The sequence below is a fragment of the Cadophora gregata genome, assembly GCF_030347475.1.
Source record: "Cadophora gregata isolate MNR1 chromosome Unknown scaffold_10, whole genome shotgun sequence".
NCBI classification, from domain to species: domain Eukaryota; kingdom Fungi; phylum Ascomycota; class Leotiomycetes; order Helotiales; family Ploettnerulaceae; genus Cadophora; species Cadophora gregata.
The window spans coordinates 1,701,434-1,726,229 of record NW_026695933.1 but is presented as its reverse complement, the minus strand read 5'-3'; the positions used below and the strand labels follow the sequence as shown (position 1 = coordinate 1,726,229).

General features: G+C 49.6%; 9 protein-coding genes across 10 annotated transcripts; 5 read left to right on the top strand and 4 right to left on the bottom strand.

The window, feature by feature from the left end:
• Positions 1-841: 841 nt before the first annotated feature.
• On the top strand, positions 842-3,039 carry ONS95_001928 (uncharacterized protein; the record flags this gene model as incomplete). The annotated part of the gene is made up of 3 exons (XM_058495152.1): positions 842-956; positions 1,010-1,397; positions 1,482-3,039. 3 exons carry the CDS (start codon positions 842-844, stop codon positions 3,037-3,039), a joined length of 2,061 nt encoding a protein of 686 aa, XP_058355463.1.
• Positions 3,040-3,579: 540 nt separating this feature from the next.
• On the top strand, positions 3,580-4,939 carry ONS95_001927 (uncharacterized protein; the record flags this gene model as incomplete). The annotated part of the gene is made up of 2 exons (XM_058495151.1): positions 3,580-3,645; positions 3,863-4,939. The coding sequence occupies 2 exons, from the start codon at positions 3,580-3,582 to the stop codon at positions 4,937-4,939; spliced, it is 1,143 nt and encodes a 380-aa protein (XP_058355462.1).
• Positions 4,940-5,454: 515 nt separating this feature from the next.
• On the bottom strand, positions 5,455-6,430 carry ONS95_001926 (uncharacterized protein; the record flags this gene model as incomplete). The annotated part of the gene is made up of 3 exons (XM_058495150.1): positions 5,455-5,723; positions 5,933-6,332; positions 6,404-6,430. 3 exons carry the CDS (start codon positions 6,428-6,430, stop codon positions 5,455-5,457), a joined length of 696 nt encoding a protein of 231 aa, XP_058355461.1.
• Positions 6,431-8,806: 2,376 nt separating this feature from the next.
• ONS95_001925 (uncharacterized protein) lies at positions 8,807-12,249 on the top strand (the record flags this gene model as incomplete). The annotated part of the gene is made up of 3 exons (XM_058495149.1): positions 8,807-8,914; positions 8,968-9,451; positions 9,497-12,249. 3 exons carry the CDS (start codon positions 8,807-8,809, stop codon positions 12,247-12,249), a joined length of 3,345 nt encoding a protein of 1,114 aa, XP_058355460.1.
• A 642-nt stretch (positions 12,250-12,891) lies between these two features.
• On the top strand, positions 12,892-14,077 carry ONS95_001924 (uncharacterized protein). The gene is made up of 2 exons (XM_058495148.1): positions 12,892-13,088; positions 13,167-14,077. Exons 1-2 carry the CDS (start codon positions 12,971-12,973, stop codon positions 13,937-13,939), a joined length of 891 nt encoding a protein of 296 aa, XP_058355459.1. The 5' UTR covers positions 12,892-12,970; the 3' UTR covers positions 13,940-14,077.
• Positions 14,078-14,092: 15 nt separating this feature from the next.
• Positions 14,093-15,228, bottom strand: ONS95_001923 (uncharacterized protein). The gene is made up of 4 exons (XM_058495147.1): positions 14,938-15,228; positions 14,806-14,877; positions 14,738-14,747; positions 14,093-14,601 (listed from the first exon to the last, which is right to left on the bottom strand). The coding sequence occupies exons 1-4, from the start codon at positions 15,083-15,085 to the stop codon at positions 14,241-14,243; spliced, it is 591 nt and encodes a 196-aa protein (XP_058355458.1). The 5' UTR covers positions 15,086-15,228; the 3' UTR covers positions 14,093-14,240.
• A 1,124-nt stretch (positions 15,229-16,352) lies between these two features.
• ONS95_001922 (uncharacterized protein) lies at positions 16,353-19,238 on the bottom strand. The gene is made up of 3 exons (XM_058495146.1): positions 18,495-19,238; positions 16,961-18,449; positions 16,353-16,884 (listed from the first exon to the last, which is right to left on the bottom strand). The coding sequence occupies exons 1-3, from the start codon at positions 18,759-18,761 to the stop codon at positions 16,790-16,792; spliced, it is 1,851 nt and encodes a 616-aa protein (XP_058355457.1). The 5' UTR covers positions 18,762-19,238; the 3' UTR covers positions 16,353-16,789.
• Positions 19,239-19,363: 125 nt separating this feature from the next.
• Positions 19,364-21,154, bottom strand: HEM15 (ferrochelatase hem15). The gene is made up of 3 exons (XM_058495145.1): positions 20,830-21,154; positions 20,203-20,779; positions 19,364-20,156 (listed from the first exon to the last, which is right to left on the bottom strand). The coding sequence occupies exons 1-3, from the start codon at positions 21,079-21,081 to the stop codon at positions 19,687-19,689; spliced, it is 1,299 nt and encodes a 432-aa protein (XP_058355456.1). The 5' UTR covers positions 21,082-21,154; the 3' UTR covers positions 19,364-19,686.
• A 191-nt stretch (positions 21,155-21,345) lies between these two features.
• Positions 21,346-24,644, top strand: KU70 (ATP-dependent DNA helicase II subunit 1). Of its 2 annotated transcripts, XM_058495143.1 has the most exons (3): positions 21,346-21,532; positions 21,578-22,189; positions 22,234-24,644. In XM_058495143.1, the coding sequence occupies exons 1-3, from the start codon at positions 21,467-21,469 to the stop codon at positions 23,503-23,505; spliced, it is 1,950 nt and encodes a 649-aa protein (XP_058355454.1). In that variant the 5' UTR covers positions 21,346-21,466; the 3' UTR covers positions 23,506-24,644. The 2 variants fall into 2 exon arrangements, with proteins under 2 accessions (XP_058355454.1, XP_058355455.1); XM_058495144.1 differs by having other exon boundaries at positions 21,346-22,189; positions 22,234-24,390.
• Positions 24,645-24,796: the final 152 nt, after the last annotated feature.

The window sequence follows — 24,796 nt, the reverse complement described above, 5'->3', positions numbered from 1 at the left end:
AATGAGTAATTGCAAGCACTAGATATTGAATGCATTGGATGGCATTGGATGGTACTCGGGGAGGCGTCTAGAACATGCAGCCAGCTATCTCTGTTGTAATGAATAGGTCACCCAGAAGAGTATGACTTCTTTCAGTGATCAGAATAACCAGAATATTCAACTTCCAGCCCTGGACTGCAGCACAATGCCCAGGCTGTTCGAATAAATATGCGGGTTTGAAGTATTTCGCATGTCAGTCACGTGGCTATGGCGCGATCTCTTATCTTAGCTTATCGCAAGCGACTTGGCTGGGCTCGCCAATCTCTCTTCTTGATCGCGGGACCTGCTTCTTCTCCAAAGACCGTTCAGCCTAATATCCAACCGCGCTTTCTTCAATGCCGACCTCTACTCCGTTGTACAGTGGCGGAACAAGGGATCCAGAATACTCCCACGTTCAGTTGGATCCTGGCCACTCTCCTCTCGCATATCCACGTTCACGGAGCTCGTCCACGAGCAGATCGTTCCCCGCGTCGCGTCCATTTTAGTCTCTTTCGAGCTTCACCAAACCTTCCCTGAAAGCCAAATTTTCCACGTACCTACTCAATCCACCTTCCCCTCTCCAATTCTACCGGCAGATACTAGACCATGCTAGCTATCAAAGATGGCCTTCCCTGCCTTGTTGAACCGGACAACCGGAGACGGCCTCTTATTGTTGATGCTTGATCTGCATTCAGTGGTAGGTAGTTTTTCCGTCACATTTTGTGGTAGGTAAAGAGGTGGCCCCTTCTAACTCCGTGACAATGTTCTAAAGGCATTGTCCGTTTGTTTCTCTTCACTCTATCCCCTTGTCGAGCACATCGCCATGCTTTTCAAGCTTCTTACTGGTCTCCTTGCGGCTTCTTGGTCAGTCCAAGCAATTCCCTCTCCCGATGGACTTGGCTCAGACCTTACTATTCTGATCAACAATGATGTCCTCGGTATGTCATCCTACGAGTCATGATATTGGCGGATCTTAACAAATCTCTTGAAGGCCCGCAAAGTCCATCTGCGAATTCTGGAGTAATTTTACTTACCCCGCGATCCAAATCGTCCGCAGCTTCAGCATGTGCTGCTCTCGGGGAACAACTCTGGTCCCCGGAAGCATCTGCCGCAAGCATCCAAACCAATCTTGATTACCTCTCCTTCCAAGCCAAGTATACCAAAGATCAACGATATTGGATAGCTCCCCAGTCGTCAGATGCATCTGTTGGGCGAGCAATCGATGGGAACGGCCGGATAGTAAACACCAAGACCTTCAGCGAACACTCAAGATTGCCAGCTCTTTGCTCTCAATCTGCGCCATTCTCGAACGAAACATATCAGGATACTAGCTCAAAATGGCAGACAACAGTTCGGTCGAACAATGAATACATTACTGGGTATGTTTGGCACGTTTCTGTAGCCGACTAGGAAAATATATCGATAGGAAAATATATCGAGATGATCTGACAAAGGATTCGCAGATTTCGAGACCGTCTAAGCTTTCGATTCTTAGGTATTCGATACGCTGCTCAACCAAAACGATTCACATATTCGACGCCGTACAAAGGAAGCGGCAACAATGCCTCAGCGCTATCTTACGGTTCCCAGTGCATCCAACAATGGAGTGGAGGTTCAGAAGACTGCTTGTTTCTCAACATCTGGACACCACATCTTCCCGCTCATGGTGGAGATGCGAAAGAGGACCTCAAGCCGGTCATGTTTTGGATTCATGGCGGCGCTTTCACTAGCGGAACTGCAAATGATCCCACATTTGACGGTGGAAACATCGCTTCTCGAGGAGACGTCGTCTTGGTTGCTATCAACTATCGTCTCTCCACATTGGGATTTTTAGCGTTGGATGATGGAGTGACTAAGGGTAACTACGGACTTGCAGACCAGATCAATGCTCTTGACTGGGTTCGAAAGAATATCCAAAACTTTGGAGGTGATCGCGATCGCATTACTATTCTTGGACAGTCTGCTGGAGCCGCCTCGGTGCGGGCACTACTTGCTTCACCGAAAGCCACTGGCAAGTTTCAAGGCGCAATCCCACAGAGTAATCTCGGCGGAGGTGGCTATGGAACAACCTACTCTTCCTGGTTGGATATCAAGACTCAAATGTCTTTGGCTTCAGATGCGATCCTAACGGAGACGAATTGCTCAACTGCTGCCTCGAGGGTGGACTGTCTTCGAGACATATCTGCCACAACTCTTGTGACTGGCACTCAAGCCAGATACTTGACCGTCGATGGGACCTATCTCGCCTCATCAGAACTGATTTTGAACTACAAGGCTTCGGACAGCCTGTCAAAGGTCCATCTCATGGAGGGGTTGATGCGAGACGATGGAGCCGCAATCGTCTCCTACATCAATACCACTAACCTGACTAAGTCTATCACAGACGTCGGATTTGATGCCTCAAAAATTGTGTCGTCCCCGCTGTTCCCGCTACCAGTCACCTCCAATGCCACGTTAGATGTGTTCAACGTCACATCACGAGTCGCAACAGACTCTATATTCCGCTGCTTAGACCAAGCAAGCTCCTATGCAGGAGTATGGAACAAAGTCTTCGCTCCTAACCAATATTTCTACGAGTTCAACCGCTCTTATCAGACTTATGGATGGGATCCCAATGCACCCGTCTGCGACGCCCCCAAGACCGCAGATCACCCCAACGGCGATCCGGACTTGGAGTATTTCAAGTGTCACTCAGGAGAGCTGTATTATGTATTCGGTACCCTCACCCGAACAGGCTTACCGCTCCGGGATGAGAACGATCTTCCATTCTCACATTTCATCCTCGATTCCTGGGCGTCGTTCGCGAGATCTTACAACCCCAACCCGAACATAGGATACTTGAAAGCAAGGAATTATACGAACACAATCAAAGAACTAGAAGTGGCAGGTGAATGGAAACCAGTGGGCACCCAAGGCCAAGAAATGCGACAACTGCAGTGGCCAAGCAAGCAAGTCGGCTTTCGTGATGTTGAGCAGTGTGAGGCACTTGGTTGGCCGCTGGATTACTATTCTCGGCCATGATGAGATCACGCAGCGGTGGGTCGTAAAAATGTTTAGTGGAAGATAATTGGATATCTATCTAAGAGTTATTTCATGTCATGGAGGGCATCTGATTGAGATACATATAGCTATACATAGCAGGAAATGTTATCGCAGCTAGACACGTTTATGTTGTAAGGCATTCTTGATTTTTCTCTAATTAGACTTGCAGATAAGTTTGGATCGTAAGACCGCTCTGTGTTACCTTCCTAGTTCATGATACTGATCGCTTACGGACAATCCCTAAACAACTCAACGTCATTGTGACTTGCAAAGCCACGCGCGTTATTATCATTGTCCTTATACCGTAAGGAGCTTCTATACCCAAGCACCATCTGTCTTCAACTACTAACCCAATTCTACGAGTAGGCATAAGAGGACTGTCGAGCAAAAATAATAGGACAGTCGTTTCTAGAGACGGGCGTCAGCCAATGAGACAGGGGTTGCTCCCCTGGAGCTCATCATCGACGTAGGACCCCAGGACCCCGCTCGTCACCGAGTAGCCTCGCAGAACTCAACTCTATGAGTGAACATCTTTCCGATGATCTTGTCAGACTCAAAGACTCAGTATTTCTCTCTTCTTATGCGGTAAGTCGCTCTCTTCGAAAATCAAGTTGGGTCTGAAACCTACTAGTCGATAGTCACAAGTAATACCTGTATTGCTTGGGTCTCACGTGTGGAACATGCGATAGGCGCCTTGATCTGTCACGATGACTTCAATCTGGACGCGAATTAGAAAGGTAGCATACCTCATCCTACATACCACCATATTTTCCAATCCAAGACAAGAGCTCACACCGAACAGTCCTCAATCGTAATCCTCTCAGTCCTCTACTACACATTCTTCCCACTCCTCCACAGACCGCTAAACAACCTCATCTCACTCGCAACATCTCAGGCTACAGCAGCCGACTATTACAAATATATCATCGGATACATCCTCTGCGAGCAATGTCTGCTCTTCCTACTCCACAGCTTGACACCCGGCTGGATCGTTATTGTTGCTGCTTACGCTGCGGTCTTTGATTACCACTATAGTGTGGCGGAGGTGACCGTGAGGATTGATATCTTGAGGAATTTGGGGGTTTTGTTTTTGGCGAGGGATATTTCGAGATCGAGACCGGTTGCTGTCTCTGGCTCTGGCTCTGGTTCTGGGGCTAAAGCTCAATCTAAAGATCGGTCTTCTTCTTCTTCTTCTTCTTCCTGGTCAACCTCCAACTCACGTCCTCGACTCGACGATCAATATCTTTTGATAATATCCTGCTCAATCTGGCTTGTGTTATTCACCAGGAGCGTGTGGTTCAATATCTCCAGTCTCCCTCCGCACCCATCCACACAGCTAGACTCAGATTCAATTCCAGATCCAAGACCGGAAATTTCCCTGTTACAGCTGTCCGACGAGCAGTTTCAAATCGTATGGCTTGTTTTCTTCGCGCGTATTGTGCTTGCGATTCCGTGGCGATCGATCGTGCTGGGTGTAAAGAGAGATGGGGAGGTGAGGATGATGATTTATAATACGAGGGAGAAGAAGGATTGTGGTGTTGAGGGGTGTGGGTTTGGGTGGGATGAAGATGAGGAGGAGGAGGTGCTGGGTAGGGAGGATGAGGGGGAGGGGATGGGCGGAGAACGATACGACGAGGTTTTGGAAGGAGGGGAGAAGATGGGGGTGGACGGTGTGGGAAGTGGTGTGAAAGATGTGTCCGTGGGGAAAGGGGAGGAGGAGGAGAAGAAGAAGAAGAAAAAGAAGGGTTTGTTCTGGTTCTCGTGTAATCTGAATTTGATTTTGGTTGCGCTGGGAACGGTTGCGATGATTGTGAATTTTGGGTGGGAGATGGGCTGGGCTTTCGCTTTGGCGAGGGGTATTGTTGGGTATCTTTCTTGATGTTTTCATATGCTGCTGCACGCGTGTCGTTGCGATTGTTTTGATAAGAGGACGAGTATTTGGTCTGGATTGAAAAATCAATAGTGCAGTATTCTTCGGTTTTATATACAAAGGTATGTAAAATAATACAGTCTCCCTTAGCTTGCTTGATTCGCACACCGGGCCGCACCACCCCTGCTACAGTAGCGCAGGCCATGTCTCAGCGGACGAAGGGATAAGGTCGAAAGCGTCCAATTTCCACGTTGACGTGGAGATCCTCGAGCACAATCTTACAGCTCCCAGTGTTCTACTCGAGCATGTGAGGCTCTGGTTTAATATGTACGGAGAGCACTCGAGATCACGGGGAATGAAGCATCACATCTTTAGTAGTTTCAGTCCTTCCAGGTTGATATGCCACCACTTATAGGATATCTAGTTTTGACAACTATTTTGCGTGTCACTACAGATTAGGAGAACCAAAGAAAGCTCTGAATAAGAAATCATCGTTGGGTGTTGCTTCATACTTCAACTCATGATCAAGTGGCTTTCTGCTTGACAACTCTCGCGATCACATCGCTCAAGTTCTCCACTGGTAGCCCAAGCAGCTCATTGGCTAGCAGCCCATCCTTCTTGAAGTTCGCTCCTCTATCTGTGCTATCGGCATAGAGTAGCATCAAAATAAGGAGCTTCAGTCCATCAGAGTGATCCTTGTTGTCGAGTTTCCTAGCTTTCTCGAGCGCAGCCTCTTCAGTCATTCGGCGGACCTCCCACTTGCTACCAGTCGCTTCCTCCAGTTCGCCGAGGACTTGGTTTTGAGACACGGTGAAGGATGATATGAAGAGGGGCTTATTCTTCGTCTCTTCTGGCTTGAAGAGCACCTTTGCCACAGCAGTCGCGACAGTTCCCATGTTTGTGGTTGACCACTGCTATTCTCCAGAATCGTAGATGTGACGGCCCTTTCCTCGACATGGAAATCCAACCATCCACTTTCTAGACCCCAATCGAAGAACTGACCTGCGTGGATGGCCGTCCAAGTCAAACCGGTGCTCTCCTTCGCCTTCAAGTATGCGATGACCTTGACTTTGTCGGCGTACAGCGGAACAAGATCAGCGGCTGCAACGCATGTGTTGTTGCCATACTCGGAAGGAATGAAACGACTCACCCCAGCTTGAATGGCAGCGTCGATCATTCGAAGGTGCACTGTGTATGGGCGTCCAGGAAGGGCATATATGAGAGCGTCTTGGCCCTTGAATGCGTCGACAAGCCGGGTGACTGGGTAGTCGTCTTCTATCTTGTAGACCTTCACGTTCGATGGAAAGGTGGATTTCGAGCTCTCACGTGTCAGGACGGTCAGGTTGAATGCGTTGGACTTTTGGAGAACGGCGAAGAGCTCAGTGCCAAAGAGGCCTCCAGCCTAGATACTGATTAGCAACGGCACTTTCAACAGGCGAGACGATTTGGAAGAAAGTAAGGCACTCCCATCACCATGACATTCTTGATTGTTTGCGACATGTTTCGTGAGAAGTTGCTGTGAATCTCGGTTTTTTGACTAGTGCAGGAAACGGCGAACGATCTCACAAGCAATGAGCTTAGAGGAGGATATCGATAGCAAGGGTCTACAGTAGGTAGATGGCCTCTAGAGAGTTGGGGTAGTGGGGTAGTGGGGTGGGGGAGGTCGAGTTGAGTTGAGGTGAGGTGAGGTGGGGAAAAGGAGGGGTCGTTTGTGTTTTGGACTTAAATACTTTGAAGTAAACAAGCAGGAATCGTTTAACGAGGTGCTCCCAGCACGGCGTGAACCGGAGACAGTACACCCTGTCAACGAACGATCTACAACGCGCGACTGTAACGAAACGAAACGAGCGATGAGCTCGGGCATCACAGCAAAATGTCAACAATAGTTAGTAGCAGTGGCATGGCATGCCTCACAGAGCAGTTGTGATTTGCGTACCATGCCATGCTGCAAGGCAGGCATTGGTGTTTTTGCCATGAAGGTCGTACCGCTGCTCAAAACTCCGGTCAAGCTCGTACCTACCCCACAGCCAAACAGACCAGTCATGGCTGTTTGTTCCATGCCAACAGGCTCACGGTGAGGCAGCGCAACCTCTCTCAGGAGATATCACCTCTTCCACCCTTCTGCATCAGTCACGTTCGGGTGCTGATAAGCCACGGGGGGGGGCCACGAGGAAGAGGTTGTGCAGGGGATATACGCCGCGTGGATGGAGCCGATTGCAGACGGGACACGCCGTTTCTAGATAGACCCGCATCAAGAGTAATGGAATCGCTGTTTCTGCGGGGCTCGCAGAATTGGCTTTCGACAGCGACTGGGCGCGCGATGATGGTTCACGTTCGGCGAGAAATACTTACGATGTCCCAGGGGCACGCCTTGAACTAAAAAATCTCCTTTTCTACAGTAGTCCAATAATGCAGCCAGCACGACGATCCGGGTTTCGGCACCGAAAACGCGGCCCAGATGTTGATGGTCTCCTCGACGGTCTCATATCAAAAGTCAAAATCCAGGAGAGTTTCGGCTGAGGCTGAGAGAAGCTTTTCGCTGATCTTGCTGATCGCTCCATTAAACTTCGATCACTCACAAAGTCAAGTCTCCATCAAACTCAAAAAGAGCTCCGTGCTGGATCTGCGTCTGAACCACAAAGCCATGGCTATTTTAGTTCGCCGACTAGAAAGGGGGCGATATCTCTGGTGAGGGGGTTTGTGGATGCACTTTTCTATGGTGGGCTTTTGATGGCTTCATTCTGGAAGAGGTGTGATTGGGTGAGCGTTACCACTTTCTTGTTGTGGTCTAGTCAGGCACAGACGGGGTCTAGCCGTCCGACTGCAACCGCTTACCCCTTTTTTTGACGACAAGCTTCTGTCCAATTTGCAGATGGTTGAGAGTACCAATCACCACACGTTGCGACAACAGCCTGAATTTTGACAGAAGGAATAAGAAAGAATACGAGAACGCCTCCAGCAGTTCAGCGCCTTTTGGGGGGATTTGCGAAGGCACTTTGGCTGTCAGAACTGTTGAAAATCACTGTTGGAGAGAGAATACTTACGACACCGAGTACAAGATTGTGGACTCTTCATCTCGATAGCATCCGCTTTTGAGTTCACCCCCGCCTTTTATAAGAAGGCGCATGGAGAGAAGACTCACCGATCTGACTTCAAGGATGTTAAAGAGCTCTGATATATTGGTGTTGGTTGCACTTGGTGGCATGACATCCATCTAATCTTGCCAAGCGAGAAAAACACTTGGACGCCGAAAATACGGGTCTCCGGGTAAGCATAATAACAATCCCATATCGCCATTCGCTAGAATCCGATGGACTTTGCTGAGAGATATGCCCTGAATGGTCAGCTCGAGGAGCATTTATGGACCCCCGAGGGGTGTGCCTGGCAGCGGGGGTTCTAATCACGGTCTTAAACGACTGTGCCGCCCTTGGGCGCATCAATGGATCCTGCAACAGTTTACCGAGCCCTATCGAGGCCTCTCTAGCTCAACCTCCCCGGCGCATCACACAGTTCCAAGCCAATCCGTCAGCCGTTTTGGGCGTCACTCGTGCTGGACCTGCTTTAGCCAGACACAACAACAACCCGGAAAATTGTGGCTGTCCAAGAGAACTAATTTGACATACTGGGCTGGGCTCAGCTAGACCAAATCCATTTAGTGATGGCTTTCCCTTCTGTTTCTCCGCCTTCTCTTTCCCTTCTCTCTCTCTCCACCGACATCACCATCTTCACTCATCCTCCTCCTTCCTCCCTGCGGTGACCGTTGTGCCGTGCAGACTTTTGTTTGCGTCCTCTCCTTGACGATCCAGTCATCACAATCTTTACAGGCTTAGGCCATACCACAATCTTTTCAGGTTACTTGTCATTCTTTCTAGCATAATGTTTTCCACCAGATTCATCGCCGCTGCGGCGGCTTCTCTCTCTCTAATGTCCTCAGTTACGGCCGATTACAACCCAGCTTCTCAAGCGAACGTGGCTATGTACTATGTATGGAAAACGCTTTGAAGGAACGCATGGACATTGTGCTGATGGTGGAACAGGGACAAGGACCAAACCAACAGCGCTTGGCCCATTTCTGTGATTCTTCAGCTGTCGATATCATTCCTATTGGATTCATCAACATCTTCCCTAACTTGGCGAACGGATTGGTTGCCGAGAACTTTGGAAACCAATGTTGGGATGGAAACTACACGGGTCCTGGTTACAACGGCGTCAACAACCCAAAGAATAACTTCCTTTACAAGCAATGTCCTCAGCTCCAGGAAGATATCTACTACTGCCAGACTAAAACCAAGAAGAAGATCTTGTTGTCCCTCGGTGGTGACGGAGGAAACTACCAACTCAATGGAGCAGCCGATGGACAATACCTTGCCGATTTCTTGTGGGGCGCATATGGACCATATAACGCCTCATGGGTTGCAAAAGGAGGTGTCCGACCCTTGGACCGTGGTCTTAGCAATCTCGACCAAACCAAGACTATCGATATTGATGGATTCGATTTCGACATTGAGCGAGCGTCGCCAGGTTTGTCAACATTCACAAGGTAACACTTTCGCTAATCTTTTGTAGACAACCAAGTCGGTTACATTGCTTGCATTAAGCGACTCCGTGAACACTTTGCTGCTTACAAGGCCGCCAAGCCATGCTCCAAGACATACTTGATCTCTGGAGCTCCTCAGTGTCCTCTCCCAGAAGGTAACATGGGCAACATGATCGCGGGCGCCAAGTTCGATCTTCTGTTCATCCAGTTCTACAACAACGGTGCCAACGGATGTACCGCACGTAATTGGATCACCAACAAGAACGCCGGAGGGTTCAACTACAACAAATGGGTCGCCGAAGTCAACAAGGGTGCCAGTGCCGGTGCGAAATTGTATCTTGGTCTCCTCGGCTCAAGCGCCGCTGGTAACTCTGCCGACTATCTCACAGCTCTCGAGGCTCAGTCTCTCATCGATGCCTGGCACGGCGCTGCCCAATTTGGAGGTGTTATGCTCTGGGAAGCTACCTATGCAGAGGGCAACCTTCCTTCCAGCTTCCCGGGAAAGAACTATTATCAGATTATCAAGCAGGTTTTGAACAAGTATGCTCCAGCCACCACTGCTCCAGCGACAGTTTGCAGCACGACAGTTTCATCTACCCGATCTTCCACTAGTTCATCAAAGACATCTTCATCGACGAAGATCTCCACAACATCTTCGACAGTTAAGAGCTCATCTACATCGAAGTCATCATCGACATCTTCTAAGGCTACGAGCACGTCGTCGTCGTCATCTGTGAAGCCAACAAGTTCATCGTCTTCAGTGAAACCATCAAGCTCGTCTTCTTCGATTAAGCCCACAAGCTCATCATCTTCCGTCGCGCCATCAAGCTCAAGCTCCTCCGTCAAGCCAAGTTCGTCATCAATTGTCGTTTCATCCTCGACCTCGTCTTCGAAACCAGCAACCACAAGCTCCAGCAGCATTCTCACCTCCAAGACAGCTGCTGGAGAGTTCACCACGACATCTTCTGCTTCCAGCGCAGTCCCAACAGCAACCGGATGTTTCTACAAGGGATGCTTCACCGAAGCCGAAGGCATACGTGCCCTTTCCAGTGATGTTCTTGCTGATTTCGAGGGCATGACCATTGAGAAGTGCGCCACTTTCTGCTCAGGATACACTCTGTACGGTCTCGAGTACACCGGCGAATGCTACTGTGGAAACTCCTTGAACGCTGGAAGTGTCTCCGCCCCCGAGGCTGAGTGCAACCTTCCTTGCACCGGCGATGCTTCCCAGACCTGCGGTGGAGCAAACAGACTCAATGTCTATGAGTGCGGAGCTCTCCCAACTTCCAGCTCCACCTCTGCATCAGCTACATCAAGCATGGTTTCGATCTCGATTTCAGAATCCTCAAGCAGCTCTGCGACTTCGACAAGCGAGTCATCGAGCTCAACTTCAGAGGCAACAGTTTCTTCAAGCAGCTCCGCGACTTCGACAAGCCAGTCATCAAGCTCATCTTCAGAGGTAACAGTTTCTTCTAGCAGCTCGGAGACCTTTGTTACTCCTAGCATCAGCATGACATTTAGCTACAGCGCAACCAGCAGTTCTGAAATTGTCACTCCATCGATTAGCAAAACTTTCAGCTATAGCGCTACAGAATCATCTTCATCGACAAGTTCCGATATTGCTACTCCGACACCAAGCTCGAGCAGCTCAAGCGAGACCTCCAGCTCCGAGATTGTCACTCCAACACCAAGCTCAAGCAGCGCAAGTGAGACATCTAGCTCTGAGAGTGTCACCCCAACATCAAGCTCCAGCTCTGAGATCGAGACCACATCATGGAGCTCATCATCTGAGACTACTTCAAGCACAGCGTCGGGACCAGTGACATCAAGCACCTCTGTGTCATCTTCGAGCTTCCCAACTGGCCCACACTACACTAACTCCAGCACGAGCGTTGGACCCACCAAGTCAGGATACCCAACTGTAGTTACTTCAAGCTCGATTCCAACATACATCCCAACTTCGTCCAGTGTCACCAAGTACACAACATCGACTGTCTGCACCACCCGTGTTGAGACCATCACCTCTTGCGCACCAACAGTCACCAACTGCCCAGTAGGAAGTGTTACCACCAAGACAATCCCACTCTACACTACGGTCTGCCCAGTTACCGAGACCGAAGTCAAGTCGACCAAGACACCAATTGGTAAGCCAACAACGACTCTAGTCCCAGCAACCTACAAGCCAACAGGATCGGTCACCAAGTACACCACCTCCACCGTGTACACCACATCGATCTACACCATCACCTCATGCGCTCCAACTGTTACAGACTGCCCAACCAAGCTCGGCCACGTAACAACCGAGATCATCAAGCTCTACACAACCGTGTGCCCAGTAACCGAGAAGACTCCAGTCGCCACCCCAAGCACCTATGTCCCTATCGAGACTCCCGTCGAGACCCCAGTTGAGACCCCAGCTTACACCGGCGTCGCTGTGCCATCCAAGTCCTACCCAGCCGGCGGCGAGTATGACTCCTCGACCACCACATTGAGCAGCACCACTACTCAGTACAGGACCATCAAGATCGTCAAGTCGACTGCCACAATCGTGCCTGTGCCACACACCACCCTGGCACCATACCCAACTGGACCAGCTAGCGAGGGATACCCATCTGGAACAGCGGCGCCAACTGCCGTTGCCCAAGTTACTTCCTCAGCTGAGGGTGTGACTAGCACAAAGACTCCAGTGCCTATCTACGCTACCGGTGCTGCTAGCTCTTCGCGCAGCGCTGTAGGTGTGATGGTTGCTGTTGCTGCTGGTGTTGTTGCTTTCATGTTGTAAAGTGATGCACAGCTCTATTTTCTATTTGTATTTGTCGATTTAAGCGATTTATGTTTCTGGATGTGAGGGAGGCTTGGAGAATAAATGGGGCATGCGTGGGGAGGTATACAGTCTGGCATGGACTATGGATGTTTCAGGGGATGAGGTGCATTATTGGAATGAAATGGGATGGGAAGATAGAGCTGAGGAAAGAGCTCATCGAAAAATATCAGGGGATGGAAAATAGAGGGAGAGAGATGGATGGATATGTATATGTACATGATTCTCTGTACATATATGTCACAAATCACTTTATCTATCTCGTCTTTCGCTTCGGCGCCAGTATCTTCGTAACTTTGTCATTGGCCTCTCAAAGTCGATCTTGTTACCTCGGAGGGTAGTGAGGGGTAGTGACTTAGCAGGTAGACTTTGATGATGGCGATTTACTCTGATTAGTAGGAGCGTGGTCCTACTCGAGACTCTCATATCCAATAAAGACAACGAAGTACAGTACCCTCTAGAATGTAAACAATCGCTTGTGTCCAGAGTGCCCTAAGCGACTCGCTGAGCCACGTGCTGATAGCGAGATAACGGCTCGTTCCTCCCTGAAGCTCAACCTTAATTCTCATCGACCCCGCCATTCTCTCTTCACTTTATTCCCTCACCCCACTACCTACAATTCTACACAACTCTCTCTTTACGAATTATCCTTACACAGCATCTATAAACCTCGAACACCATCATGGCAGACCTCAACCTCCAAGAGATTCACGACCTGCTGCTCAATGTCGCCCAAGAAGCAGGGCGAATGATGCTCGCAGCAACACCCTCCTACCTCTCCTCCGGCACCAAATTGAACTGTACCTACCTTCCCCCTCCCCACCACTTCCTCTCTCACCTCCCCATCTCTCAAATCCCCATCAGCTAACCCCCTCCAGCCGCCGACCTCGTCACCGAAACCGACAAAGCCGTCGAAAAAATGGTCTCCACGCGCCTCCTCTCCGCCCACCCAACCTTCCAATTCATCGGCGAAGAAACCTACTACCCCGGCCAAAAGCTCACCTCCGCGCCAACATTCATCGTCGACCCCATCGACGGCACTACAAACTTCGTACATGCCTTCCCTGCGTTCTGCATCTCCCTCGGATTTACCGTCGACAAGATCCCCACTGTCGGTGTTGTGTATAATGCGTACTTGGATGAGTTATATACTGCCATTAAAGGACATGGCGCCTTCTTGGTACGTAATGGAGGAGAGAAACAGAGGTTGCCGCTGAAGCAGGAGCCGGAGCCACTGAAGGATCTGAGTACGTGTCTGGTGGGCACGGAGTGGGGGAGTGATAGAACAGGAAACAATTTCGCGCTGAAATGTAAAGTGTTTTCCAAACTAGCAGCTTCAAAGGAAGAGGGTGGTGCTATGGTCCACTCGCTGCGGGCGTTGGGATCAGCGGCTTTGAACCTGGTAGCTGTGGCGAGTGGACAGCTGGATGTGTACTGGGAGGGTGGATGCTGGGCTTGGGATGTGGCTGCGGGGTGGTGTATTTTGGTTGAGGCGGGTGGGATTATGGTTGGTGGGAATCCGGGGGATTGGGAGGCTGAGGTGGAGGGGAGGAAATACCTTGCTATTAGGGGGGCGCCGAGTGGGCAGAAGGAGATTGTGGAGGAGGTTTGGGGGGTTGTTGGGGAGGGGAGGTTGATTTATGAGAGTTGAGGAGGGACGAGTGATGAGTTATGACTGCGAGAGAGTGTGTATAGAATGCATTGGTGCCGTCCATAGAAGGCATGGCTTGCATAATAGATGCATGGGATAGACATAGACTGCATGGAATTCAATACATATATCAAATTCAGTCCCGGCATTTCAGAGCAAGCGATGTGCTAGAAGGATACTCGAAATCCTTTCCATTTGTACAACTAATCCATCGTTATCAAGTATCTACACTTGCCACCACTCCTCCCTCTCCTCCACCCACCTCCTCTTCTCCCTTTCCCATCACCACCCCCAATCCATTCTACCCCGTAACAGTAAACCAATTCCCCCTAACCGGCGCCCCCAACCCGGCATCCCTCACAAAAGCCGTCAAATTAAACCCAATCCCTCTACTCACCGCGCTCGTTTGCGAACTCGGCACCTTAAACCCAGCTGGCTGCGCATACAATATCTCAACATATTTATGTGCGTATGGTGGGTTTTCGGCTGGTGGTGCTGGACCGACGTAGGCTTTTAGGGAGGTGTCTTTGGTGATTAGGGTGTAGAAGGGGGAAGGGGAGGTGGTGGGAGCAGAGGAGGTGGTGGAAGAGGTGAAGCCTGTGAGGAGGCAGTGGAGGTTTGTTATGCGGGTGCCGGGGGTGGAACCGACGAGGGAGCCGGGTCTGTGGGTGGGGAGGAAGAGGGTTACTTGGGGGGTTTGAGGTGGTGGTGATGGGATTTGGATAAGAATATGGGGGTTGGGTTTAGGAAGTTAGGGAGAGAGAGGGAGAGGGAGAGGGAAAGAGGGGGTAGGCGTACACATCGAGATCTGTTTCCATATCAGTCACTTCATCACTTTTTAATGGTAACGCAGAGACAAGACTTACCAATCATGAAGAAGATATAGGTCCCATTCAAAGCTTCATCTGATGTTCCAATCGTTGGTATTTTCGCTGTCTCTGTTTGTTTACACCTCGTTAGAGCTCGGATTTCCACTCATGCAAGGCGAAACTCCTCACCAGCTTTTGTGAGTGCCAATCCAGGTGTCACGGACTTGGTGCCAAACTTGACTTGAAGCGTAGAAGTGACATTGGGAGTGAAACCTGGTGGTGTTTGGGCGAGCGCCGCGGCGGCGAAGAAGAGGGAAGTTAGGGTAGTGAGCAACATATTCGCAGCTGGGTATCGAAAAGAGGAAATGAAGAGCAAGAAGCGATGGCTGGAACGAAAAGTATGTAAAGCTTATAGCTCGCAAAGCACTACAGTCTAGATGGCAAGGTTGTTTATTGGATCGTGCTAGGGATCGAAACAGGCCTCAAGAAGGCAAAGTTGTGCTCGATAATGCATAACAATATCGTTTGGGTACTTCTTACTTTACCACAATCAGGCTGAGACTGTATCATAGTGCTGTATATATCGGTAGTCGTTATAACCGCGCCGGCAATGGATTTTGGTTGCTCACTTACCCCGCAGATCGAAAGTCACAGGCTGTTTACATATATTTTGGTAGCCGAGATCGTGAAAAGGAGAAAGGGAAAATAAGCGAGGAGGTGAGAATATTTTGATGTCTTGCCGTCTTGGCTTCTTGGGTTTGATTACCACCTCAAGTCATAGAGCAGTGGATGATAAACGGCAAGCTATTCTTGAGAGTCTGCTTGGGCCAAGGCCCTTTACAGATTCATCGCGTACACACCCAAAGCAAGCCCAAAATTCAAACTCAGAACTCTATTCCAACCTGGAGTCATGATGATGGTATAAGTGTATTGCTTTCCTGAGATATGAACACCAACCAGGACCTGTCGTTTGTTGCTCCTATTTGGCAACCTTAACTTGATTAGCATTCGTTTGCGTTTGCGTCCACATTCAATAAATCATTTGGGTCAGAACAAATCTCCCGCCACACGTGTCCCAAACGGAGGTTAAGGTATAGATGGAAATCTCGTCAAAAGCCAACCAGCCAGCCAGCACGACCTTAACTCCCCTTTGTTTCCAACTCGCGACCAAGCGCTCACATTTCCATTCCAGAACTTCTTTCACTGCCCCCCACGGCGAAATCCGAAGTCGCGAAATGCAACAAAAGCCAACACTCACACTCGCACGGCTCTCGCCATCTTCGCGTGTAAGTTAAACTATGGCTTGACGTACGACGCCCGATGCCCGCGGCAATTCCCGAAAGGTGCGAAATGCAATAAAGCCACGTCGCTTTCTAGCTTCTACCTAGCATTGGTGAAGGAGATAGTTCGCTGGCATGTATTATAATATTCTAATAGATAGAAAAGATTGATACGCTCGAAGTAATGTACCTTGCGAGTTGCGGTAGGTACCGCAGTCAGAACATCATTCTCGCTTAGCTTACCAGCGACCTCACTTTCTATGAAGGTGCAGAGGAGAGGTCGTAAAGAAGACAGACGATTGAGGATGTTATAGAGTTTCATTTCATAGACTCACTCATCATATAGACAGAAGGTTCTCATATACAGCATATACACTCGGCTCCACTAGCACGTACTCCACTCGACTCCATATCAGTCATTCTGCTCCACTATGCTCCATTCCATTCCAATCCAATTCAGACTATCCAGCTGCGATAATGCCCAAGACAAAGCTCGAAATCTATAATCTAATCCCTAATTCCAATTCCCTACCTAGGCATGCGTGTGTATCGAGAGTCCCCAAAATCGCCAAACTCCAAAACCCAAAACGTGCAGAGACAAGGAAATATGAGCAGAGGCTCAACCTGATGTATGAGCGATCAATGCTCTGTACTTCGTAGACAATGAAATTCACCAGGCAGCGACTGGCATTCTGTAATAAATTAGTGGGTTCTGACTGTGGGACTCTCGATTTGAGATATAAGCAAGAGAGACAGGGGCATTAGATAGCGGTTATCTCTTCGTCGACGAGAACGTCAGGGTCGATGTCTGCGCGGTGTGGTTGTGTATTGATTGTTACGGGGTCTTCGAGGTAGACTAGACGAGAGAGTCAGAATTATGGGGGGAGCGGTGGATGCAGGATACAAGACAGGATTGGAGGAAAGGAACGTACCGTTCGGTCGAATAAACCAACTGCACACCGAAGCGGCCACAAAACAACCCGTCAACACCACGAAGACAGCCTGTGGAAACGAGCCCACGGTACCCGCATAAATCGAGCTGAAAATCAGCGGACACACCACTCTCGCCAGAGCATGTAACAAGCCCGTGGCACCAAGCAGCTGTCCGATTCTATCATGAGGCACATGTTTCGTAAGCGCAGACTGCAATGTCGGACTCCCAACACCTCCCAGCGACGCAATGATACCAGAAAGCACAAACAGCGCCGGCGTTCGCGCAGCAGCGTACCCAGCAAAGCCAATGATTTCACAGACCACAGCTACACGGACGATAGCCAGATCAAGCCAATCAGACCCTGTATTCGGCTGCGGGACAGCAAATCCAGACTCTCTGCGCTCGCGGTTGGCCCGGCGGGTGCGCACGAGATAGTTGAGAGAGGGGAGGATGATGACGAGGGCGGAGACGCGGCAGATGTTGACGACGGAGCTGAAAACGCTGGTTTCGGGTGTTTCCCAGCCGAATTGTAAGTTGACGTAGTACACGACTACTGTGAGGGCTCCCATTGCTACACCGAACACGATGGTGTCGACTACGGAGAGTAGGATGAGATTTGCACGGAGCTTGTTGGAGGTGCCTGGGCCTGTTGGCCAGAGAATCTTGAGAGGTTCGAGGATGTTGGCTCTTCTTGCGAGGGCGGAAAGTCCGAGTTGGCCGTTTCCTACATTGATGGGGTTGATGACATGTCCGTCCGGGTCGACACTACCGGCCTCCAGCAAATATCTCGCCTGGGCTCGTTCTTGACGTTTCTTGGTCAGTGATTCGGGTACGACCAGGAGGATGAAGGTAATGAAGAATGCGTGGATCGAGAGCGCAAAGTAGAAAGGCGTGATGATGGAGTCGGTCAACTTGACCAGGAGGGCGGCAATGAGAGGTCCGATTGCGATTCCTGCGAAGAGACAAGCATGAAAGTATCCAAAAGCCACAGCTCGCTTTGGTGGTGGAGTACAGTCTGCAGCATAGGCGTGCGTAAGAGCCATTCCAGTTGTGAAAGAACCACATAGTCCATCAAATACAGCGCCAACCAGCACCCACTTGTAGCTGAATCGATCCGGATAAGTTGCCACGATAATGGTAATGACCTCTCCAATCAAAGCACCCGCGCTGGTAAGTGTGAGGAGCTTCAGCCGTCCGTAGCGATCAGACCAAGACCCAATCTTTGGAGACATTACGGCACTTATGATCCCCGTAGTCACTGTAATATAAAGCGTGAATGTTGTAGCCAATGCTTGGACCGCGGGGATGCGACATTGTGGATTGCTGGAGCCCAATATCACCGGCATGATGATAGAATTCGGATCCGAAGCAGACTTTTCGAGAAAGTATTCCCGGCATACCAGCGAGAGGAGGAGATTCAACTTCGGGACCATAATCCCACCTACTGCGGTAGCAAAGAAGAAGAATGGGGGCAACAGCCAGTACATCTACCATTATCAGCGCCACTCTGTTCGCAGACCAACATAACTCACAGATGGTTTATGCCTCCAATTCAATCCCTCGAAATCTGCTTCACCCTCCCACTGCGGCGCATCTTCTCCATCTTCACGTCCATTATTTGTGCTGTCCGAAGCACTGCTCCCACTTGCCAGCAGTGGGGTAACCTCGCTGTCCCTCTGTATCTTCTTGTCCAAGCCAGCATGTCTCCTCAACGAGTTCTTTGCGCCCCAAATATCCCTTCCCGTATCGCCATTATCTCCTCCCCGAGCGGTGTCCGCAGTCTCACTGTCGCCGTTCATGGTTGTACCCGTCACTCGTGTAAGCTTATCGGGCGGTTCCTGGATCCTTAGGTCGCGTGTCTGTGTCGCAAGAATTGGGAATGCGCCTGGTCAGATTGTGCGAAGCACCGCTTTCTACACTTCAATCTTGCGTGTATAATAGAGTGATAGTAGCAAGATCATGACAGAGGTAAAAGAAGGTGGTTGTAAAAAGAAAGGTGCTAGCAGGATTCCAGATGTCGTCCTCATCAGCTTCCCAGATAGGCTGGAAGTGGGTCCGAGTCCCTTGCGCCGTGGGCGGTACAGTAGCGTGTCCAGGCTTGGTTATCAATTTCTGGCTTAGATATGTCAGTACATTTAACACGTCAAGAGATCCCATTTGCTGGGAATGGAAACTTGAAACATGGCTGGCGTATCACGACATGGCATTCTGGCAAGTAGTGGATTGATACTCTACTGCGCAGGTCCGGATCTGGAGCGTTGCTTTTTGCCAAATGCTTGATAAGGTAATCAAACAAGCACGCTGCACCAGCCGATTGGAACGCGCTATTGGTAAAGTATAACTTAGATTATCACCCAAGGTTTGAGTGCAGCAATACATAGCCGGCTCATTGTTATTCATACGGCCAAGGCTACATCTACCGTTTGATTCAGCTGCTATTACTTAATAGCCAGAAATGGATCTGTTCTGGTGTTTTGACGGAACTCCATGATCGGAGTGTTTATTTCGATGGCCGAGGCTTGCGTTTCCAAGGGGCTTGAGTGGTGACATAATGCATTCCTAGCTGCAAATGGTCCACAACGGCACGGCGATAACACCTAATCTCCATTCTTGTCTAGCTGAGGATTCGACAATCCGACAACAGAATTGTACATCCTCAAAGCCTTCAGAAACAATATATACAGTGCGCTTTTCCTCTAACGTACACGTTTCTTGTTGGTATTATTAAGTTGATGTTGCAAATGTTTCCCCAACTCCCGTTCCTGCAAAGAACTCCTTACTCGCTCCACACTTTGCATTCGTACAAGCTGGACATCTAAGTCCCATCTGCTTACTGCAGATTTCGCCGCTGTCCAGATGTTTCTTTGCGATATCTGCCAGTGCTTGGATGAAGACTGGAGATCCGTTCAGACTCTCTGATCTCTTGATGGTGTCCTTGTGACCTGATTCGCCAATGACTTCCTGGTCCAGTTCGAATAGCGTCTCGATATGATCAGATGTGAATGCCACAGGGATCAAGATGAGGTTCTTTTGCCCCTTCTTGATATAATTCTCAACCGTATCACTTGTCTGGGCTCCAAGCCATGCTTTTGGTCCAACTTGTGATTGCCACACTAGCCGGTAGGGGTTGGAGTGGTTCAGTCTCTGCATCACAGCATTGACTGTTGCAGCAACCTCGGCAGGATATGGGTCACCTGGGAATGTTAATAGATAGCAGAAAATGGGATGAATTAAACATACCTCTGTTAACAACATCCATCGGCAAGCTATGAGCCGAGAACAAAAGCACCACATCGTCTCGTTGATCCTCTGGGTATGATGCGAGTTGATCCTCGATATTGAGTGCGATAGCATCCACAAGTCCTGGATGAACCGGCCATCTATCAATCACACTCCAATTGATTGATCCATCGTTGGCAAAGTTCGGCGACTTTCCTTCAAGCTTTTGTCTCCATTTCCATAGCTCATTCAAGCTACTTCCTGTTGTCGAACAGCTGTATTGCGGGTATTGAGTGAACGCCACTGCTCGTCCTCCCTTACCGCCACCGAATCCATCCTCTAGCAGTTTATTGTACATCTCTTCAGTCAATGGATTGGCATATCGAAATGCGACATATGGTTTATGTGGTGCAGTTTCTGGTGAGATTTTGTCCAAGATCTTGCACATCTCCGCCGCTTGGTATTCTGACCATTTACGGATTGGAGACCCGCCACCAATCGCCGCATACTGCTTCTGAATCTTTGGGGTTCGACGCTTCGAAATCAGAGGGCCAAGGTAATTCTGAAATCGCCCGAGAGGAATCAAGTCTGCATCTGCCTGTGTTTACATCAGCGGGTAAATATAGACAGGCGGGGGCGGGGGCGTACAAAGAGACGACTGAGAAAGTCTCCAACTTCATCAGTTGTAGAAGGTCCTCCCATATTCATGAACACCATCGCAGTAGGCCCCTTAGAACTTGTCGCATCTTGCGTGACTGGTGGTACCGGCGTCGCAAAGGATCGCAATTGATCCGCACCACCTCTTTGCCATAATGACGATGCTGGTTTACTCGTAAGCTTGGAGATGGTGGACGGCGAGGCCCTTTTCGTGACCTGGCTTATGGGTGTTCTGAAAGCCATGCTGAGGGATGTAATGGCACAGTTGAAGAGATGTGTTATGATATAAACATCCCGAGGTTGTGCTGTCTGTCTCAGTAGGCTGTTTGCGTAGCCTCAAGTCCACTCAGAACTTAAATGCACAGGGTTAAGCTGATGACGGAGCTTCAAAGTGCCGAGATGGTACCTAGCCAATAGCTGGCTGTCGATTTGAAGAGGGGTTTCACGTGCTTTCGTGGTCGCGACACTCCTTCACGCGTCTGCCTGTTTGGTTGCAACCTCAAACCGATGGCATCAACTCTGCATCCTCTGTGTGAGGGTCCTGCAATAGTCTATCACCACCCGCGAATTCGCTCAGCACAATTGGACCTTTGAATACATCAACGACAATACATGCCACAACATCAACATGTCAGATTCAAAACCATCATGGAAAGCGGAAGAGGAGGAGGAAGAGGAGGATTACGATGAGACAGTAAGCTCGCCGTGCCTATATCTTTCCCCTGCTAAAAAAACATAGAACTACGTATCTCAAAAAGATGCCGTACTCTTCGCTATCGACGTCAGCTCCTCCATGCTTGCACCCCCTCCTCTGTCCGAAGACAAGAAGGCCGGAACAGACAGCCCAACACTCGCAGCTATCAAGTGCGCATACGAGATCATGACACAACGTATCATATCCAGTCCAAAAGACATGATGGGCGTTCTGCTGTTTGGTACGGAGAAGTCCAAGTTCCAGGACGAGGATACAAGCAGCCGTGGATCAATCGCGTACCCTCACTGCTACTTGCTCTGTGATCTGGGCATTCCATCCGCCAAAGACGTGAAGGAATTGAAAAATATTGTGGCAGATTCCGAGGATGCGAAGGAATTGCTTGTTCCTTCCGAGGAGCCAGCGTCAATGTCGAATATGCTGTTCTGCGCCAACCAGATATTTACAACTCGTGCACCCACTTTTGGCTCTAGACGCCTTTTTATCATTACCGACAGAGATGATCCTCATTCTACAGACAAGGCGGCAAGATCGCAGGCTACAGTGAGAGCGAAGGATTTGTATGATCTGGGTGTCATTATTGATCTCTTCCCCATCTCACATCCTGATCATGAATTCGATCGATCTAAGTTTTACGATGTAGGTAACTGTAACCCGGATACCTAACTCTGCTGACTTGGCAGGATGTAATCTATCGGGACCCAGCGGAAGGAGGGGATCTTGCTGTGGTATCGACGAACTTGAAGTCCTCTGGAGAGGGTATCTCTCTTCTCCAAAACCTCATATCGGACATCAACTCAAAACAGGTTGCGAAAAGAACATTGTTCTCAAACCTGCCATTTGAAATTGGCCCTAATCTTACCATCTCAGTTAAAGGCTACAATCTCCTCCAAAAGCAAGAACCCGCCAGATCCTGCTTTATCTACGAAGGTGGTGAAGAACTTCAAATTGCTGAGGGTCGCACTACCAAATTATCAGCCGAGACTACGGACGAGGTGCAAAAGACAGAGATCAAGAGGGCATACAAATTTGGAGGTAGCCAGGTGGTGTTTACCGTTGAGCAGCAGAAGAAGCTGAAGCAATGGGAATCTCCGGTACTCAGAATCATTGGTTTCAAGCCCCAGTCCATGCTTCCGGACTGGGCATCGGTGAAGAAAGCAACCTTCATCTACCCAAGCGAGGATGGCTACATTGGATCTACTCGAACCTTTGCGGCTCTATGGCAGAAACTTCTGAAGGACAAACTCATGGGTATAGCTTGGTTCATAGCTCGAGCCAACGCCTCTCCTCTCATTGTTGCCATCTTACCTTCGGCAGAAAGATTCGACGATGTTACAGGCGCCCAAGTCATTCCTCCTGGACTCTGGCTGTATCCTATTCCATTTGCTGATGACATTCGCGAACCTCCCCCGGTGCCAAAGCCACTTGTAGCTGGCGCGGAGTTGATTGATCTCATGCGTATGATCATTCGACAGCTGCAACTTCCAAAGGCTATCTACGACCCAACCAAATACAGCAATCCTGCTCTTCAGTGGCACTACAAAGTCCTGCAGGCCATGGCACTTGAAGAGGAGCTTCCAGAACCGAGTGAAGACAAAACGATTCCCAAATACCGCCAAATCAACAAGCGAGCCGGCGAGTACATCCAGAATTGGGGCAAGGTTCTGGAAGAGCAATCCCGTGCATACACAAGAGCGCAATACGGCGATAACGATGGTGCGAAGCTGAAGCGAGGCAGCGATGCAGAGGAAGGACCTCAGAAACGGATCAAGACGGAGAAGAAGGGGTTAGAGGGCATGAGCCATGGTGATCTGAAGAAGCTTGTGGCGAATGGCAGTCTTGCAAAACATACAGTTCCTGAGTTGAAAGATTGGTTGACGTCAAAAGGATTGACTTCATCTGGTAAGAAGGGAGATCTGGTTGAGAGGATTGAGCAATGGGTTGAGGAGAATTGAGGTCATGTTTGGCTCTTTGGGATGTAGGATTACGGATGGGATTGTAAAATCTGGGATGGGTCTGGCTTGTATGGTGCATGTTTGCGATAGGACAAGGAGTTTCTAACAATACGAATAGATTTACAGTCAAAGATGCAAGCAAGCGGCTCAATGTCGTAAATTCTCCACGTGATGTATATCCAACGCATAATATCGCCCCCAGGAGCAAGGTTTCAACCTGATACCCGGGACACAACACATCACACCACACCACATAAACTCTCAGCCACGCAAACGTACGTGCGCTTCGAGGTAAAGCACCAAGGTATTCCCGGCTGGGTTTTTTCCCCGGCTGCAACAGCAGAACGACACTTCGTCTAAAGTTGAAGATGGAGATGCGATAGGTTCGCAGCTAGATGGAAGTTTGAAGGGATGAAAAGTCTACGAGGGATAGGCTGGTCTAGTGAGCAAGAAGTGCGATCTGCCTTGGCTGAATTAGGATCGGCGGGTATGATGGTGGATGGAGGGGGTGGATGATCGAAGGATGGATGGATAGAGGCTGAGTTTCTTTGGACGAGTGAGACAGTTAGAACAGCACGGCGATTGTGGTATGGTTGGTCGACGATATATGAGAGATCGCGGAGGGCTTTTATCCAAGATGAGGATTATCAAGGAGCTTGATATTTGGTGAAGAGGGGAGGGGAGGAAGAGAGGGGAGGCGAGATGAGTTTGCCAAGGGAAGAAAGGAATGTAACTTATGTCCTTGGTTGAGATCTTCGAGTTGCGAAGAGCTTACCAAACGCAGTTTCATATGCCATGCATGCCATCTCAAAGCGAGTTCAAGCAGTGGCAGCGACTCGTCTGAAGGACAGAACGAACGCAATAATGATATGCAGTGATGCGCGCCTTCCGTAATGTTACAGACTGGGATACCCATTCGCAATGTGGTGTTGCTGCTTTGTTGTCGGTCGTAGGATTCCTGCGCCACTCTACTGCTGCTGAATTGAAGCATGCTTACCTACCTTAGTCCTTTGAAGGACAACTAGAATTCCGTAGCTAGAAGAAAGTCAACAATGGCTGAATGGTACACTCGGTACAGCAGATTAGGAAATAGAAAACTAAGAAGAAACCCGCCGACGCAACAGATCAACAATTCCCAAACTCCCCGTAGCTTCAATTCAAAACTTGGGCAACTCCGCCCCCTGAATGTTCGGATGGATGCCCAGCGTTGCTTGAACCGTGCTTGGAAATCTTAAGTGGGTTTGGCTGGCTGACGAGACACCGCGGATCCCAACGGGCGGCGGCGGCGGCG